General features: G+C 46.0%; 1 protein-coding gene across 1 annotated transcript in view; it reads right to left on the bottom strand.

Annotated features, from left to right (window-relative positions):
• Positions 1 to 17,060, bottom strand: part of LOC123457405 (zinc finger protein 420-like) — a 154,574-nt gene that overhangs the window by 42,499 nt on the left and 95,015 nt on the right. Inside the window, exon 2 of the mRNA XM_045141331.1 lies at positions 10,889 to 11,047. Coding sequence (XP_044997266.1) covers positions 10,889 to 11,047 — 159 coding nt within the window. The remainder of the gene's footprint in view (positions 1 to 10,888; positions 11,048 to 17,060) is intronic.

The following is a 17,060-nucleotide window of genomic DNA, read 5'->3' as shown; positions in this document are numbered from 1 at the left end:
AGCTGTTTTTAGAACAATTCTTGTTTCTGTGTCTACTCTCCCTTTTAGGATTTAATCTATATTCCGCTAAGGAAACGTTCATTTTTCTGCAAATATTTTGTACACTTTCCATGAAACTGGGTAATTACTATATTCTGCCTTTCACATCTTTTATTTTGTTTCTCATCTTTGATAAACCCAAAATTAACTTCTCCATTTACTTTTCTTGCCCTGTCTCTCCCTCTTTACTTTGCATTCTTCCTTTGCAGAGAGACAATGAGTGTTTGTGTATGGAAGAGCTAGGACCCCTTGCTTCCAAAAGCTCCACATCCATGCACCATTTGTGCATCTGGCCTCACATAGTTACTATGAAATTGAACCTGGGTTAGCAGGTTTTAGAAGAATACACCTTTAACCACTGAAAAACCTGTCCAGTATCTGGTCATTTGTTTTTATTTTAATCTTTATAACTTCATTTCTTTTCTTATTTTATTTATCTGAGAGAGAGAGAGAGAGAGAGACAGAACAAGGACTTTTGCTTAATGCAAATGAACTCCAAACATACATGTCAACGTTTGCACTCACTGTCTAATCTTTGACTCAGTTACCAAAACTGAACCACAAGGACTGGGCAGATGCATCAGTGTCATCAAGTCTATAGGCCCAGGTTTGATTCCCCAGCACCCACTTACAGCTGGTTACAAAATGGCTTGTGCTTCCAAAGTCTCACTGGGCCTTGGCCAATGGGAAGCATAGCCAGGAGAATCCAAAGCCTTGGAGAAGTCACTCATAGTGAAACACAGCTATTTTGAGGCCTTCGGTCCTCCACATGCACATACGTGTGCATGTGCACACACACACACACATATGTGGGATTAGAGAAACATACGTTTTAATTTACTTAACTAATATATTTATTTGAGAGACAGAGAGGTATATAGAGAGGAAATGAGTTCCCCAGGGCCTTGAGCCACTGCAAACAAACTCCAGACATATGTGCCACCACGTGATCTGAATTATGTGGGTACAGAGGAATCAAAACTGGGTCATTAAGTGTCAATGCAACTGCCTTAACTGCTAAGCCGTCTCTTCAGCCCCAAATAAACAGATTTTTAAGAGATGCAAATCAAGGAAAATCTTGAAAGCCTGGTGTTGTGAGTACCCCACTTAATGTTGGAGACAGGAGAAGGGCACCTCTGCTCCACCTTTCTAGCTACAGGACACTTGATTCATGTCCCCATAACTATGACTTGTTACCTTCCTCAATCTAGCAGAATGTCTGCGGGAGAAGGCATAAACCCTTGAAGTTCTGGGTGATTTGGGTTCTAATCATGGTCTTCTGGTCTGTCTGTGCCTCTTATCTATTTCCCTCTGTTTCTTGCCTTCTCTGCACCTGTTGCTCCAAGACTGTGGTTATATGCATCTGGAATTTCCCAGCCACCACCTATGCTCAAAGGCTCAGGCTGTGAATAAGAATCCCAAAAGGAGAGACACATTCAGTGCTTCTACATAAGACACCTCTCCAGAAATACCACTACGAACTGCATGAAAAGACACAAGAGGAAGAATGGCCAATGACAGTAGAAACAAAGGACAGTAGAGAACAAACAGTTAGATGGGGCCAGGCAGAGACACTCATAAAGATTCAGAAAGAGAGAACTCACAGAGATTTGGACATAAAGACACAACCCCAGAGTTGACACAACTGCACAGGGAGACTGAGGCTGGGGTGGGACCAAGATCTCTGATTCCACACTCAGGGCTTCAGTCCAGGAAACCCTGGGGCACAAGAGACAGGGCCCTCATAACAGTTGGACAAAAGTTTCTTCAGGTCAACTTGCCTCCGTGTACTTGGAGAAATCACCTTCCTGTGCCCCAACACACTATGTCCACAGTCTCCGTCTCCTTTCACACCCTTCCCCATAGTCCACATGGGTGGTTTACAAGGACTCTAGTGCCTGCCCACCACAGCTCCCAGTATAACATTGTTGCTCCTTCAGTGCTCCACTATGCCCAGCCTCAATCGAGCCTATAGACAACCAAGACACTAACCACCCTGCTGTCTTCCAGAACCTTTCTGTCTGGCAGCTAAAACTTGCTGATGGTGCTTAGGTTGAAGACAGGCCTCCTGTCTCAGAAAATGTGCCCTCCTTAGAGTCAGGGTTTGGCTGGGTCTACATAAGAAGCCAGAGTCCACAGACAGAGCTCAGAACACAACTAGATGAAGATTGTGGGTAGCTGGCAAACAGAATTGAACATATTGTCCAAGGGACAGACATAATTCAGCATTCCCTTTTAATCCCAGACCACTGCAGACATAGAAACAGTGTCACAGACAAAGTGACAAAAGTAGACACATGTCTGCAGGTAAGTGGACAATTATATGAATCTCAATGTTAGCAAGCTGAGGCAGGAGGGAGTGTTTAGTAGCATTAGAGTTGGACAGCCAGATACAGTTAACACTGAGACCATTCATGAACTTCAAGCTTAAAATTGTTTCTCTAGACCCACTCCTGGCACCACAATCAGTATTAGTCAGAGTTAAGTATGAAAGTGAATCATAGAATTAGTATATATTACAAGGGCATTTATTTGTAAAATTGGATTACAGGCAGTCCAGCAATGACTGTCTGCACACTGGAAAGTCTGAGAATGCTGCTGCTGCCCAGTGCATGAGACTGGACGCCTCAGCAGTCCCAGTCTGGAATTGGAGGTCCAGAGGATTCCTGGGGAACTTCTGGTCATCAGTCCATGGTGAAGGGCTGATGAAGAAGGGTTCTGGTGTCCATTAAGTATAGCAACAAGGTAGATTCATGTACCAGTGAGTAGCAAAGGGCACCACACCAAAGACCTTTTTTATTTTGCGGGGTGGGGTTCTTTTTATACAGTCTGTCACCTGAAAGGCTGACAACCCTGAGGGAAAGTCTTAATGTGTTCCTTAATCATTCCTGGAAAGGCCCTCATAACCCACCCAAGAAGTGTACCTCTTAATTCCTTATAGGATCAAGTTGACAGTAGCCTTAAATTGGCACACATGTATGTGACATTACACTTCATTTGTACTCCCCTCAACACAGCACTTTCCTTGTCTGGCTGGATCCCTTTCTTTCCCCCAATGCTATCAACCTGGCATTCCTGTCTGATAAGTTCAATGTTTGAATATTTTTTTAAAATTTTTATTTTTATTTGACAGAGAAAGAGGGGGAGAGAGAGGCTAAGGCATCTCTCTAGCCCTAATGTTTAAATAGTTTCTTTTTAGTATTAGAAGCAAACTTGACAGATGAAGTTGATCAGAAAAAGTAATCACATCCAAAACCAAAACCAAACTGTTTTTTGGTTGTTTGTTTGAGATAGGGTCTTGTTCTAGCCCAGACTGACCTGAAATTCACTTCATAGTTTCAGGGTTGCCTCAAACTCATGGTGATCCTCCTACCTCTGCCTCCGAAGGGCTAAAACTAAAAGCGTGTGCACCATGCCTGGCTCTGCATTTTTCATTTCTGACTGCAGGAGAAATTTAAAATTTTGTATAGCAGTAGTAGTAGTAGGCTATTCTGCCAATAGGCTTGACTTCCAGGCAAGCATACAAAATGTATAGGAGAGGTCCAACTACTGGGGCCTTGATCACCTGGATGACCAAAGTCCCTTTTACTCAGGAGGGGTAGAGCACTGACCAAACCACCCTTTCTGGCAGCTACATGGCCCCAATGGCCTCCAAGATCCATGGTCATGGTCCTTTGACCCTGAGCATCCAGCCCAACTACACAGCAGTACAGGCACCAGGCAGCCCTTCCACAAGCATCTAGGAGTCCTTCTCTGGAGCCTGAGAGCTCAGAAACACTGTGAAACTGCCACCCTTCAAGGCTCCTACATGAAGTCGGCTGCTCACAAGTGGGCCACAGGCCAAGAACCAACCGTGCTGTAGACATAGGGTACAAGCTTCCTTCCCTTGGCTCAAAGGCCCACACACCACTCTAGGACAAATCCAACCACAGAGTGTGACAGCCAGGATTTGGGTCCCTACACAAGGCAAGACATGAGCCAGGTTATTGGACAGCCCAGCCCCTGCCACACAGCCAGAGGGACAAGGGCAGGGTGGCCCTAGAGGGGCATTTGGGCCTGGGAATTCAGGAGTGGAAAATGGGGAGCAGAGGCCACCCATCCTGATCATCCCCTCAGATTATCTGCCCTGGGTCATGACAGTACACTCATCACTTCTGGCTTCCTGAACATCCTTCTGCTATCCCTGAAACAGGGTGGCACATCTCAGAGGCTAGAACCCCAAATTCCCAAACTCCAGGGAAGTTAATGATTCTAGAGGTAGATCCAAGGTGGCAGATAGGTAGTGTGATTAGGCACAGAGGTCCTGGACTGCAGAAGCCTGCCTTCTTCATTCTCTGAGTGTCTGACTGGACACAGTACATGCCATTGAACAGTGCTTCAAGTCCCAACTACTTGGGTCCTGACTGACAGTAGGAAATGATGAGTGAATGAACCCACAACAACTTCATTGGTGACAGGATCAGGCTCAGTGCTAAAATTTCAGCATTTGGGAGGCAGAGATGGGATAATCAGCAGTTCAAAGCCAGTTTTGGCTCTATGAGACCCTAGAAAAACAACAAATTAGATAGATAGATAGATGATAGATAGATAGATAGATAGATAGATAGATAGATAGATAGATAGATAGATAGAAGATACATACATACATACATACATTGACAGACAACAGAAACACACACTCACACAGACATATATTTACAAAAATCCCACATTTAACTCAGCATGATGGACTACACCTTTAATCCCAGCACTCTGCAGATACAGGAAGGAGGATCAGTGTGTGGAATGGGGAAATCATCCCTGGGTCTTTAAGCTATGAAGCCAAGTGCCCTAACAGCTGGGCAATCTCTCCAGCCCCTGTCAAACATTTAAAAAGGGAGTGAGATTGGTACACAGAAGTGTGTTGAATATCAACATAGGGACCCTGACATGGCATCTGAATCCACAGAGGCTCTACCTTGGAAAAGCAGACACTACCGACCAGATGGAGTGAGCCTTCCCACTGATCAAAGCCAGTGTGGTGGTTTAAATGTACTATGTACCTCATAGCCATAATTATGTGTTTGTGATTAAACATCCTATTTAATCTTCAGGTGGAGTTGGAGGCATGCTGGAGAACAGGAATCACTCAGGTTGGTGTTGAGGTGTATTTCTTCACAATGCCTCTCCTTCTATCCCTACTGAGGTGTGATGTAACATGAAGTTGTCTGATCCTGCTATGCATTCTTCATCATGATAAAGGAACCCTTCAAAACTGTAAGCCAAAATGAACCCTTTCCTTCTATAAATGGTATTACTGCTTTGTCCAGCAATGATAAGATACCTGTTATAGACAGGGTGTGGACTCCAGCAGCCAGGGCTATCTGTGACCAATTATTTGCTACTGGACAGACATGTGTTATCCTGGTACCTCACCTCTTCTTAAGTTCTGTTTAGACAGTTATATGCACTGTCTATCCTTGTTAATCCCAATACCTCAGGGCACAAGTGCACTGGGGAGAGGATGGCCAGCCTCTGAACAAAGAGGAGAAGTACTACTGGAGCCAAGTAGGAGGCTGAGCGGTAAACCTCTCCCCCTTCTGAATCATTTAAAACTTGCTTCAGGATGAACTGCTTCATACATGTGGTTCTTCCTGGTAAGCAAGTATAAATGAACTATGAAGGGCTTTAGAAGTACTTTAAGAAACAGGCAGCATGCACTGGGAGCACCATGAGCCAGCTGAGGAGCTCCAAATGGTGGAGAGACGAGAAGAGTTCCAGGGTCCCAGAGTGTGAGCACTTGTGTTGCATAGAAACATATGAATGTTAGCTTTAGGATTTATAAGCTGCAAAATTTGAAGGCTTCTCCAAATCTAAGGTTGTCAGACTTAGGAAGTGCAGACAATGCATGCTCTGCTGAAAGCCCTCAGCTCAGTCAGAGCAATGTGCACACAGCCACTGACAAGAGAACTCAACCGTCATGGCTATTCTCTGACAAAGCTTTACTCTGACCCCTCATTGTGCCCAAATGTGCCAGTGGTTATTTAGGTATCAACCTTAAATAATATGAAAAACAAAACAAAATGGGAGCAGGGTGTGGTGGCACTGCTCAATAATCCCATCTATTCATGAAATAGGAGAATGAAGACTTTAATGGGAGCCTTGGATATCCAGAGACCTTATTGCAAAAACCAAATGATAAACAAGGAAAAAAAAAACATGGAAAGTGTAATTTGTCATTCCATTAGCACACTGGAAACAGCTTAATGGTCTGCAATTCATTGACTTAATTTTGTTGTTATTGTTGTTTGCTTGTTGAAACAATATTTCTATAATTTAGGGCCTATCCTTCTGCCTGAGACTCCCAAGTGCTGAGATTATAAACATAAAGCCATCATTCTCAACTAAGAGAACAAATTTGGACTAGGGTCAGAAAGAAAGAAGAAAACAGTTGTAGGGTTCCTACCTGATCCTGCCCAGCCTTGTCAGGCCCTGATTCATGGGCTGGAAACTTCCAGCAGAAGGCAACAGCCCACAGCAGAATGCCAACCATGATACCCAACCAAAAAAGCTCATTCATCCTCCACTGTTGTAATGCGTGTCTATGGAACCCTCTAATCTTCCTAGGTTCCTTTTAAGCCAGCTCTCTATCATCTCTCACTCTAAGGACTCTTTTTCTCGTGTGTGAGTGTGTCTGTGTGTGTGTGTGTGTGTGTGTGTGTGTGTGTGTGTGTGTGTAGAATTTCATAATGTGGCTTGCTTTGTGTGGTATGTGATGTGTTGGGTATATGCATGTGTACGTGCCCATGAGGCATGATGGGTGCTGGAGTATAATACCCAGTGGTCACCAGTGGAATGGTTATGGGTCCCCATCCATTATTTTTCCACACATTCTGACTTGACCTGGAGTCTATTACTGATCCAAGAGCTTGCAACTATTTAATATAATGTACTTCTCCAGTCTTTGCTTTGCACAACTGGAGTTAAGGATGGGCACAGCCATGTCAATGTGTTTATATTGGTCCTGGGCATGGAACTTGTAGTCAGGTTTGCATTGTTGGCATAAACCAACCCACCAAAAGAGCTTTTGGGGAAAAGGGGGGTTGTTAATATGGCTTACACACTTGGGAAGCTTCATGAGGGCAGGGGAAAAGATGGCATGAGGAGATGTCAGACATCACCCCCTGGCCCCCATAAGGGGGACAATATCAACAAGAGAGTGTGCCAAATACTGGCATAGGGAAACTGGCTATAACATCCATAAATAAGCTAAGCCTCAGCAATACACCACCTCCAGGAGACTTTAATTTCCAATTGCTATCAGCTGGGGAGACTAGCATTCAGATCACCTAGTTTATGGGGGACACCTGAATGAAACCATCTGTTGGGCCCTGAAAGGCCCAGGTGTGAAGCCTAGTGGAACTTCCTGAGTCTAGCTAAAGTTTGGTGACCTGTCTCTGGCCAGCTATGACTCAGCAAGATGCCTAATGGCTTCCGGCCTGCTACTTCTGCATGGCAATTGTAATTACCATTTCAATAGTTAAAGTTTACTATTGGCCCTTACCTCTTCCCCCATCCTAAAATCCCTGCCTTCGTCCCCAACATGATATAGGCAACTGCTCAGAGTAATAAAGTGAGTTGTTTCTGCATGGAAAAGACTCCTGACTCAGTGTGTTTTTTCTACGGTGGCCAAAAGAGGGTTCTGAGTTGTCCGAGGCTCATCATCCTCCTCAAACCCTAGGGAAGAACCAGCAGGCCTGGTCCTTCCCTCGGCACTACCTGAGCAGGAAGGAGCCCCGCAACCACCATATTCTGCCCCTGCTCCCATAAACTGATTACCATGCATGATGTAAAATGCAATGCAGTCAGGCCAATTTAAAAGTCCCCAATCCTAATGATGTTCAAATATCCCCATAGTCCAAAGTCTTTTAATACACACACACACACACACACACACACACACACACACACACCGATATTGACACAGAATGAACACTTGCACTGCAAAAGATGGCACTGAGCACAGCAGAGAAATATTCAACCAATACAAGATTTAAAACCAGGACAAACATTAAATTCTGTAGCTCCAAGTTCAACAACTCTAATCAGTGACAAATCTCCAAGTCCAATAATTCTAGCCAGTAACAAGTCTCTGGAGTTCCCATTCCACCCCTCCAGCGAGGCTACTCACAGACCTAGAAAACTTCATCTGGAAACAGCAGCTTTCCTTAGCATCCGTCTCATGGTCCCGGCATCTGCACTAGGAATCCTCTACAAGCCACAGTCCATCCTCATGGCTTCATCATATCGTCATGCAGATAATCCTGCTTCACACAGCTACGGCCATTTCCAAAACACAAGACCATGTTACAAATTCAATGACCCTCTGTTTCCTGCATTTTTATATTCCATAATACCAGGCAGAGTGCCAATTTGTTAATCCAGGGGAGAATAAAGCAGGCTTTGAAACAGGAGAGTTCTTGAGCACTCAGTCCCCTTGAAGAGAGTCTACATTCTTCCTGTTGCCCCAGTGCAGATCAGATCCCACAGTCTCAAAGAACGTAATCTTGTATAATTGCAGCTGAACAGGCAGAAGTTTCCACACAAAGGTTTCATTTCTATATCACTCTACTCACACCAGTCCATTTCTATGCAAAGCAAGTCTGCACAAATTCTCAGGACAGGGGCATAACAGCAAGCTTCTCACACAAACTGCTGTAGCCAAGTCCAGGCAAAGCTCTTTCTCACTCGCATAAGCCACATCTCACAGTCCATAGTTCTTACTGCATTCAGGTCTTTCAACTGTGACCAAAATAGTCCATCAAGCTGTATGTACAGCACTGTAAGGCATCTCTTAGGCTAAGGTTTCAAATCCTTCCACATTCCTCTTGAAAATCAGCTCCAAAAGGACAAAGCTACACAGGCAGGTGTCTAGCAGCAAATGACACCACTCCTCAGTACCAGCTTTACTGTGGAAGTCAGCTTCATATGCCTAGCATAAAATCAACTGACCCAAAGCAACTTTTTGGATGAAAGGGTTTATTTTGGCTTACAGACTTGAGGGGAAGGTCCATGATGGCAGGGGGAAACAATTGCATGAGCAGAGGTGGACATCACCCCCTGGCCAACATAAGGTGAGCCATAGCAACAAGGGAGTGCTTCAAACACTGACAATGCACCACCTCCTGTAGGCTCTAATTTCCAACTGCTATCAGCTGGGGAGACGAACATTCAGAATACCTAAGTTTATTGGGGACACCTGAATCAAGCCACTGCACAATTCAAATGGTCTCTTGGGGATCCTCACATCCTTATGCTTTCACAGAAAGATTCTGTTGAGCCACCTCTTCAGATTATGTCCCCTTTCTACACACTGAGGCTCTGGTGCCGCGTCACTCACCCCATCCACCAGCCCTCAAATCTGGACCGTTGATGTCTTGATGCTCCCCTCGTCCCCACAGTGCAAAGAAGATCCTCAAGTGGGACCCTCCTCTGTGAAAGGAGCACAGCAGAAACTTTACCTTCACATAAGGCAAATGCACAAAGGGGTTCATGTGTCTAGAGTTTGTTTACAATGACTGGATGCCCTGGTGCACCCATTCTCATCCCCCCCCACCTCACACACACACACACTTTCTCACCCAAACTGAATAAATAAAAATTAATTAGAAAAAGAAATTCTGCTTTAAATAATCTCCATAGTAGAAAAGTTATGATGTAAAAGTGATGTGTATTTTATCTGTAAAATTAATTGCAAGCTAGACATGGTGGCATGCTTTTAATACCAGCGCTCAGAAGGCAGAGGTAAGAAGATCGTTGTGAATTCAATGCCAGCCTGAGACTAGAGTAAGTTCCACGTCAACCTGGGCTAGAATGAGACACTACCTCAAAAACATCACAAAAAGTAATTTCATAAAAATAGAATCCCTCTGGTCGTCCTCCACCTGCCCTAGGTATGAGGGGGGGAGGCAGACACATCCACCATTCCTAATTGCAGAGGTGAGTGGGATGCAGCTGTACTGAAGCAGGGACTTTGCAGGTCACAGGCTTCTTTCCTCCCACCTACCCATAGAGCAGATGCAGGGCTCCTGGGACCTGAGGCAGCCTCATGGGACAAGATGACTCCTGGCCAGAAGATCGCACATGCCCACTGTGTGTGCCTGACAGCACCATGGTCAACCCACAGGCACTGACTGCACCCAGGCCTGGGTTCTGCAGCCCTGCCCTGCTTTCCTTGCTCTTCCTTTTCCCTTTGTTTCTACGTTCCTTCTTTCTCTCCCACTCTGCCTCATTCCTTCCATTCCTCTTTCCCTGCACCCTTCCTTCTTTCCACTTTTCTCCCTTTTCCTTCCTTCTATTTTTCTCTTGCTTCTCTTTTTCCTTCCTTCTTCCTTTTCCTCTATTTTCCCTCTTTTTCCTTCCCATCTTCATTATTTCCCTCTATTCTTCACGCTTTCTCCCTCTTTTCTTCCTTCCTTTTCTCCCTTTTTCCCCCAATTTCCTTTAGCCCATTTTTCTCCCTGTCTCCCTTTACTCTTTCCTTCCTTTCCTTTTATCGACCCCTCTTCTTTTCTTTTTGCTCTTGTGTTTTGAGACAGGGTCTCTATATGATCCACGCTGGTCCTCAACCCTAAACCCTTGTATCTCCGCATCCCACTGGGGTTACAGGAGCGCACCGCAGCCAGCTTTTGGGGGAGGAGGCGTGTGTGTGTGTGTGTGTGTGTGTGTCTGTGTGTGTCCGTGTGGATGGACTCAGGTTCCAGGTCGGAGCTCTGGAGTTGGGTGTAGGCCGCAGCCAGCCCATCCCTGGGCTCCTCGCAGCGCTTCCCAGGGCGCCCAGAGGACCCTCGGCCCAGCGCGGTCCTCCTACCTGCCGCGGAGCGCGGCTCCCGCGCGCACACAGACCCGCCATGGCCGCCGCCTCCGCCCAGCCGCAGGGCGGCCTCAGGTGAAGGCACTCCGCCGCCTCCTCCGCACCGCTCACGCCTTTCCCGGGCCTCAGACACGCCACTGCTGCCACCGCGGCCTTCTTAACGTTTACAGGTCCCAGAGTATGCTCTGGTTGAGCCTAAGCATTGTGACGTCACGGAACGTTCCATCTCCCTGTGATGCGGGGGAGGCCGGAACCGTCCACTGGTCAGGAGGGGAGGATGATGAGAGGAGCAGGGACTTTGCAGCTAATAGAGTTTGTGCGCCCCCCAAGCACTCAGAGAGCAGATGCAGGGACTCCTGAGACCTGAGGTGCAGCTGCGTGTACTCACAGACCACCAGCTTCCACCAACCCAAGGACTAAGAATGTCTTCAGATAGCATCTGAAGGCCATGGTAGAGATTCCCCAGCTTTGCTAAAAACCCACCTACCTGATGGTCAACCAACATATTTGAAAAGCAACTTGATTTATGACTTGATGTATGTAACTATAAACACTTCATGAAACTGTTAACACATTTGAACATGGAATAGGGGTTACCTAAATCTGTGTTCCTGGGCCATAGTCACTCATAGTTAGCCCTAGAATACAGAAACCCTAATCCCCTTCTAGGCTAGAGCTGTGTCTTTTGCATGGACACTGGGCTGCAGCTCTGCTGAACAAGGACTTTGCAGCTCACAGAGCCCGTGACCCACCCCACACATTACCAAAGAGCAGATACAGGGGTTCCTGGTACCCAGGGTTCGGCTATAATATATCAGAAGATTTGCAGCTCACAGAGCTCCACCCCCACCCCTTACTCAGAGATCAGGTGTGGGGACTCCTGGGGCCCAAGGAAGCCTGGTGTGACTGTATGACTCCTGGACCCAGAAGATCCCACAAGGCCCACTTTATGTGCCTGACAGCACTATGGTCAGCCTACACAGATTGACTGAGCTCGGGCCAGGGTTCTGCAGACCTGCCCACTTTCCCTTGTCCTTCCTTCCTTCCTTCCTTCTTTTGTTCCTTCCTTCCATTCTTCCCCTTTAACCCTTTTTTCCTCCCACTCTTTCTTCTCTCCCTTACTCCATCCTTCCTTCCTATCCTTTCCATTCTTCCCCTCATGTTTCCCCTCTTTTTTCACACTTTCGTTCTGCCACTTATGACCCTTTCCTCCTCCTTTTCTTCTCCTCTCTTCCCTAATCTTTCCCCCTCCTTCCTTTCCTCTTTTCTTCCCTTCCTCCATTTATCTTTCACTTGCTGGGAGCTCAGAGACCTGCTGAGGACTGCATTTCATTTTTCCCTTGTGTAGTCAGGATTAAAATATTGCCTTCCTCCCTTGCAAACTTCTGGCACACAGGAAAGCAAGAGATAGACATGAAAAGCTGGGATGGAAAAGTGTGTGTGTAGTCTGTTGGGAGTGAAGAGATGAAAATCAGCCCTGAGAACAGGTAAAATATCTCACCAACAGAAGTGATTTCTTTAATCAGTGTGGAATGTATATTTACATTGTATAATTAAATTGTGTATAATTACAAGAGATGAAACTCACAGGGAAATTGTGTTATCTTTATGAGATTCGAAGGGATTTAAATATAATACAGAAGCTTTGGAGCATCCTAATGTTGTGGCCTTGGCTGTCCTGTCAGCCCCCTTTCAAGGAATAGCAGAGTCAAGTCTCCCAGTAAAGGCTAATCGCAAGGAGATGGGTGCTGCTGCTCCTATCAGGCCCAAGACTGAAGGAAATTAAGGGGAGAAGGGACTGGGAATGCCACACAGTTGCTTGGGTGGAGGCGAGCAATTTGGGGAAAGCCCTTACCAGGGAAACTATACAGGGCTTCACCAGGGCAGACATTGCTGGGTAGGATGAGGGCGCTGAACCCAGGCATTTCTCTCTCACTGTTGAAGGTTGCAGGCTGGGATGATGATTTCTAGGGAAAAGTCCCTTTGTGGGCTCTGGAGACAATACACTTGGTGAATACTCAGTGTGGAGAGGAAAGTGGCTGGTGGATACAGGATCGTTTGTAAGAAATGTCTAGAAGCATGATGTCAGGCTAGAGATATGACTGGCATAGCTTCTTGTGTAATGTATGTGAAACCTGAATTCTGGGATCCAGAATGACTTCTTGAAGGAGGGGACTGGGGAGTACAAATAGGCACGGTGATACTCACCTGTTATCCCAGAATTCTGGAAGCAGAGACAAGGAGTATCATAAGTTCAAAGCCAGCCTGGGATATGTTTAGCAAGACCTGGTCCCAAAAAAAATGTTCTTGGGGGCTAGGCTCATTGGGTAGTGCTTTCCTTGTAAGCCTAAGGACCTGATTTTGATCCCCAGAACCCATACACGAGAGCCAGGTGTGATGCTGCAGGCTTGTAATCCTAGCACTGGGGAGATGAGATAGGAGAGTCCCATAGGGCAGAGTAGCCAGCCAGTCTAGCCTATTTGGTGAGTTGCAGGCCAGTGAGAGACCCTATCTCAAAAACTGCCAGTGGCATTCCTGTAGGTACCAGGAGGGAGGGACTGTCAGCCAGCATCCTGATACATTGGGATTTGAGTCCTGACTCAGGTTCTGGCTGACCTCTTGAGAAAGTGGCAAATGGTCCTCTACAGGTACCAAGCAGTGCCTGGAAGAGAGCAGAAAGTGGAGCCAGCTCCAATGTCTTCTCAGTGGTCAATCAGACTCAGAATGAGGAGTTTGAAGAAGTTGAGAGGTCCTTTGAAGGATGTTGGGAGCCATTCTGGCTGGACTTGTATCCATATCTCTGGGCTTCTGGCAGCAGGACATTAGCAAAACTATAGCAGCCTACCTGTAAGCAAGATTAGGTATCTTCAGCCATTTGGCTGGTCCTTTGTACTGAGAAATAATTGAAATGCAAAAACTCTAACAGGAAGGTTTTTTGGTAAGAACTTGTAAAGCTCATAAAATCTTTGTCTATGGAAAAACTGTTTGTAAAAAGATATAAAAAGGAATGCTGTGAAATAAACCATGTCTTCAGTCCTGGCTTCAGCCCTGGCCTGGAGTCCATGCTTTCACTCTTTCTTCTGTCTTTCCTTAATCCTCACTCCCCATCAGGCTTGAACCCTTTCAGCCGGCAGGCTCCAGCAGAAGGAATTAAAAGAACACATGAAAATTATTCAAGGAGGCCTGGAGACATATCTCAGTGGTTAAGGCACTTGCTTGCAAAGCCTGAAGGCCTGGGTTCAATTCCCCAATATCTGCATGAAGCCATATGTACAAAGTGGCTTGAGTGTCTGAAGTTTGTTCACAGTGGCAAGAGGCCCTCATGTATCCTGCTACACCCATTCTTTCTCTCCCCTGCATATAAATGAACAAAAATATTTCTAAAGGAAAATTATTCAAGGAGACCTCAGGGGCTGCACATATTGACATCATTTTCCATGGCCATCATGGCATGTCGCCTTGCCTGGACATGTGACTTCCTGTCCCCTCTATCTATACCTGAGTGTATGTCATGTGACCTGAGGTAAGACCTTTCCCTCTCTGAGCCTCAGCTTCCCTCTCTGGGTTGGTGTGGTCATGAAATGAGGGGCTGAGTGTGGAGCTTCCCAGCATGCAGAATTATAGAAAGCACTCACAGAGAGTGGATCACAGAGCAAGGGGAATAAGGGTGTCGTGGTTTCATTCAGGTGTCCCCCATAAACTTAGGTGTTCTGAATGCTAGGTTCCCAGTTGATGGAGATTTTGGAATTAATGCCTCATGGAGGGAGTGTATTGTTGGGAGCAGGCTTATGAGTGTTATAGCCAGTTTCCCCTTGCCAGTGTTTGGCACACTGTCCTATTGCTATGGTCCACCTTATGTAGTCCAGGAGGTGATGCCCACCCTCTGCTCATGTTGTCATTTTTCCTGCCATCGTGGATCTTCTCCTTGAGCCTGTAAGCCAAAATAAACCTCTTTTTCCCAAAAGCTGTTCTGGGTTGGGTGATTTCTAACAGCAATGTGGACCTGACTGCAACAGAGTGGAAGGAAGAAGGTTCTTTTGGCAGCAGATGTCAGGCAAACACCACTGGGGAACAGTGTATGGTCATCTGGGCTGAGTAGTTTGTGGCTGCTCAGGGCCCATATCTCTGTCAGGACTTGACCATCATGTCCCAGAATCAGGATGGCTTCATTGACAAGGAAGACATGAGGGACACTTTTACTGTACTGAGTGGATGAGGTAGTAATGGAGAAAATTTGAGGATGGGGGGGTGAGGTATTGCTATGTGCAGGCCACCAATCAGGAATAGGTGGCTGAGGTCATACCAAGGTAGGACACTGAATGATGGGCTTGTGAGCTGAGTGTTCTTCTGAGCCCATCACATGCCTCATCTCCCTGCTCCAAGTTGCATCACTGTCAAAAATGAGTAGTTGGATGCCATGGTGAAGGAGGTTCCAGGGACCATGAACTTCACAGTATTCCTGACCATGTCTAGGGAGAAACTTTAGAGTCAGGGAGGCCCTCAGGAGGCTGGGGAGGGACTAGAGAGAGGGAGTAGACATGTCTCGCTATGGGGCACTGATGTTTACATAACCACAGTTGAGAACATGGTATGCCCCTCCCCAGACACCATCCCCTAGAAGGACACGCCATCTCAGGCCATGCATCAGTTCCCACCTGTGTCACCGGCCTGAGCACTGGTAATAAAGACATGCACCATCACACCCAGCTTATTTCCCTTATCTACCTGCCGCTTTTGCCTCTTTGCCCCCTGTTGATGGTGAGTGACAGGCAGAGAAGTGCTATGAGGGAAATTGATTCTGAGAACCACTGTGGCTGGCTGAGTCCATTGCCAGATAAGTTACCTTGTCAAATTCTGTGGTCACCACAGTCCCAGTGAAAGGATCGGAGAGCTGTGTTCACCAATAAAGTCTGAGCATGCTTGAAGAGGTCATGATAGTTGGTCCAGGTGCCCCCAGAAAAGACTAGCTGTAGGAGAAAAAGTCAATGATATCAAAATAAAAGAGAGATTAATGGAGAAATGAAGGGTATATGATCGAAAGCAGAGTGGTAAAGGGGAAAATGGAGAAGAAGAGGGAAATATCATGGTTTGTTGTCTGTTAAGTATAGAAGTTGTAAATAAAAATTTTTAAAATAAAGTCACCCAAGAAAGTCACAGAGTTACTTGGTTATGAAAATACTTAATGGGGACTTTCAGTTAAGATGGCAGCATAGGAATCATGCTAAAGCAGCCCAGGATAGAAAAAGCCAAAAAAAAAAAAAAAGATATGAAAATACAGCCTCTACTAAAAAGTGAGGTGTATAAGAAGTAGGAGAGATCCAGAGCATCTAGAGCCCACATAAGCAGGCAGAGGCATCTCCAGCAGTTGGGCACCAGGACCACAGCAGCAGCAGGTCTTCAGGGCCACAGCTGCAAGGCTCAGCTTGAGCGGCAAAAGAAATGCCAGGTGAGGGGATTTTCCACTCACACTGGAGCTCCTTGCAAACTCAAGAAACATGAAGGGGGAATGGCAGCAACCAACAGAGGAGGTAGAGGATGTCATGGACCAACAGGAGAACTAGAGCCACTATCCAGAGCCTCCACCCTCCATTGCTAGCACAAGCCCAGCAAGCACCAGAGACCTGGGGAAGGGAGATCACAGCACAGAGCACCAGTGACCAGAGCAGCAATCCAGTGACCCAGCCTGCTTACATGAAACCACAGGGCACCAAAGAGAAACCCCAGTAGGAGCACAGCATAACTGAGACCAAAATCATACCAAAAGGCACCACGGATTACAAGGGTCTCACATGGTCATAAACTGACTTAGAATACTCAACATACCAGAACTCTTAACGTCCTAGTTGACAGGGTTAAGAGTATGGGGCAACACACACCTTAAAGGATTGTGACTTTGTTAGAGAATCTAACTTTTGCATGAATACTCTAATGTTTTTCATTGAATGTGTATATTGTTTAGTTAAGTTTTAAAATCTGCTGTATTTTGTTCCATTCAGCCTACTTAAATACTCTCATAGCAGGCAAACCCAACATCAAGGGTCACTTTTGTACATACTCTGAGAGTATTAAGAGCCACACATAGTAACTTAAGCTTCTACCCTGAAGATATATAGCATCAGATTGATTGATACATCTAATCATACTGCAGCTAACAAAAATCCAAGCAGTA

The sequence above is a fragment of the Jaculus jaculus genome, unplaced genomic scaffold (genome assembly GCF_020740685.1).
Source record: "Jaculus jaculus isolate mJacJac1 unplaced genomic scaffold, mJacJac1.mat.Y.cur mat_scaffold_44_1_1196519_arrow_ctg1, whole genome shotgun sequence".
Classification (NCBI taxonomy): domain Eukaryota; kingdom Metazoa; phylum Chordata; class Mammalia; order Rodentia; family Dipodidae; genus Jaculus; species Jaculus jaculus.
The sequence above is the reverse complement of the archived record's forward strand: the minus strand, read 5'-3'. Positions and strand labels throughout refer to the sequence as shown.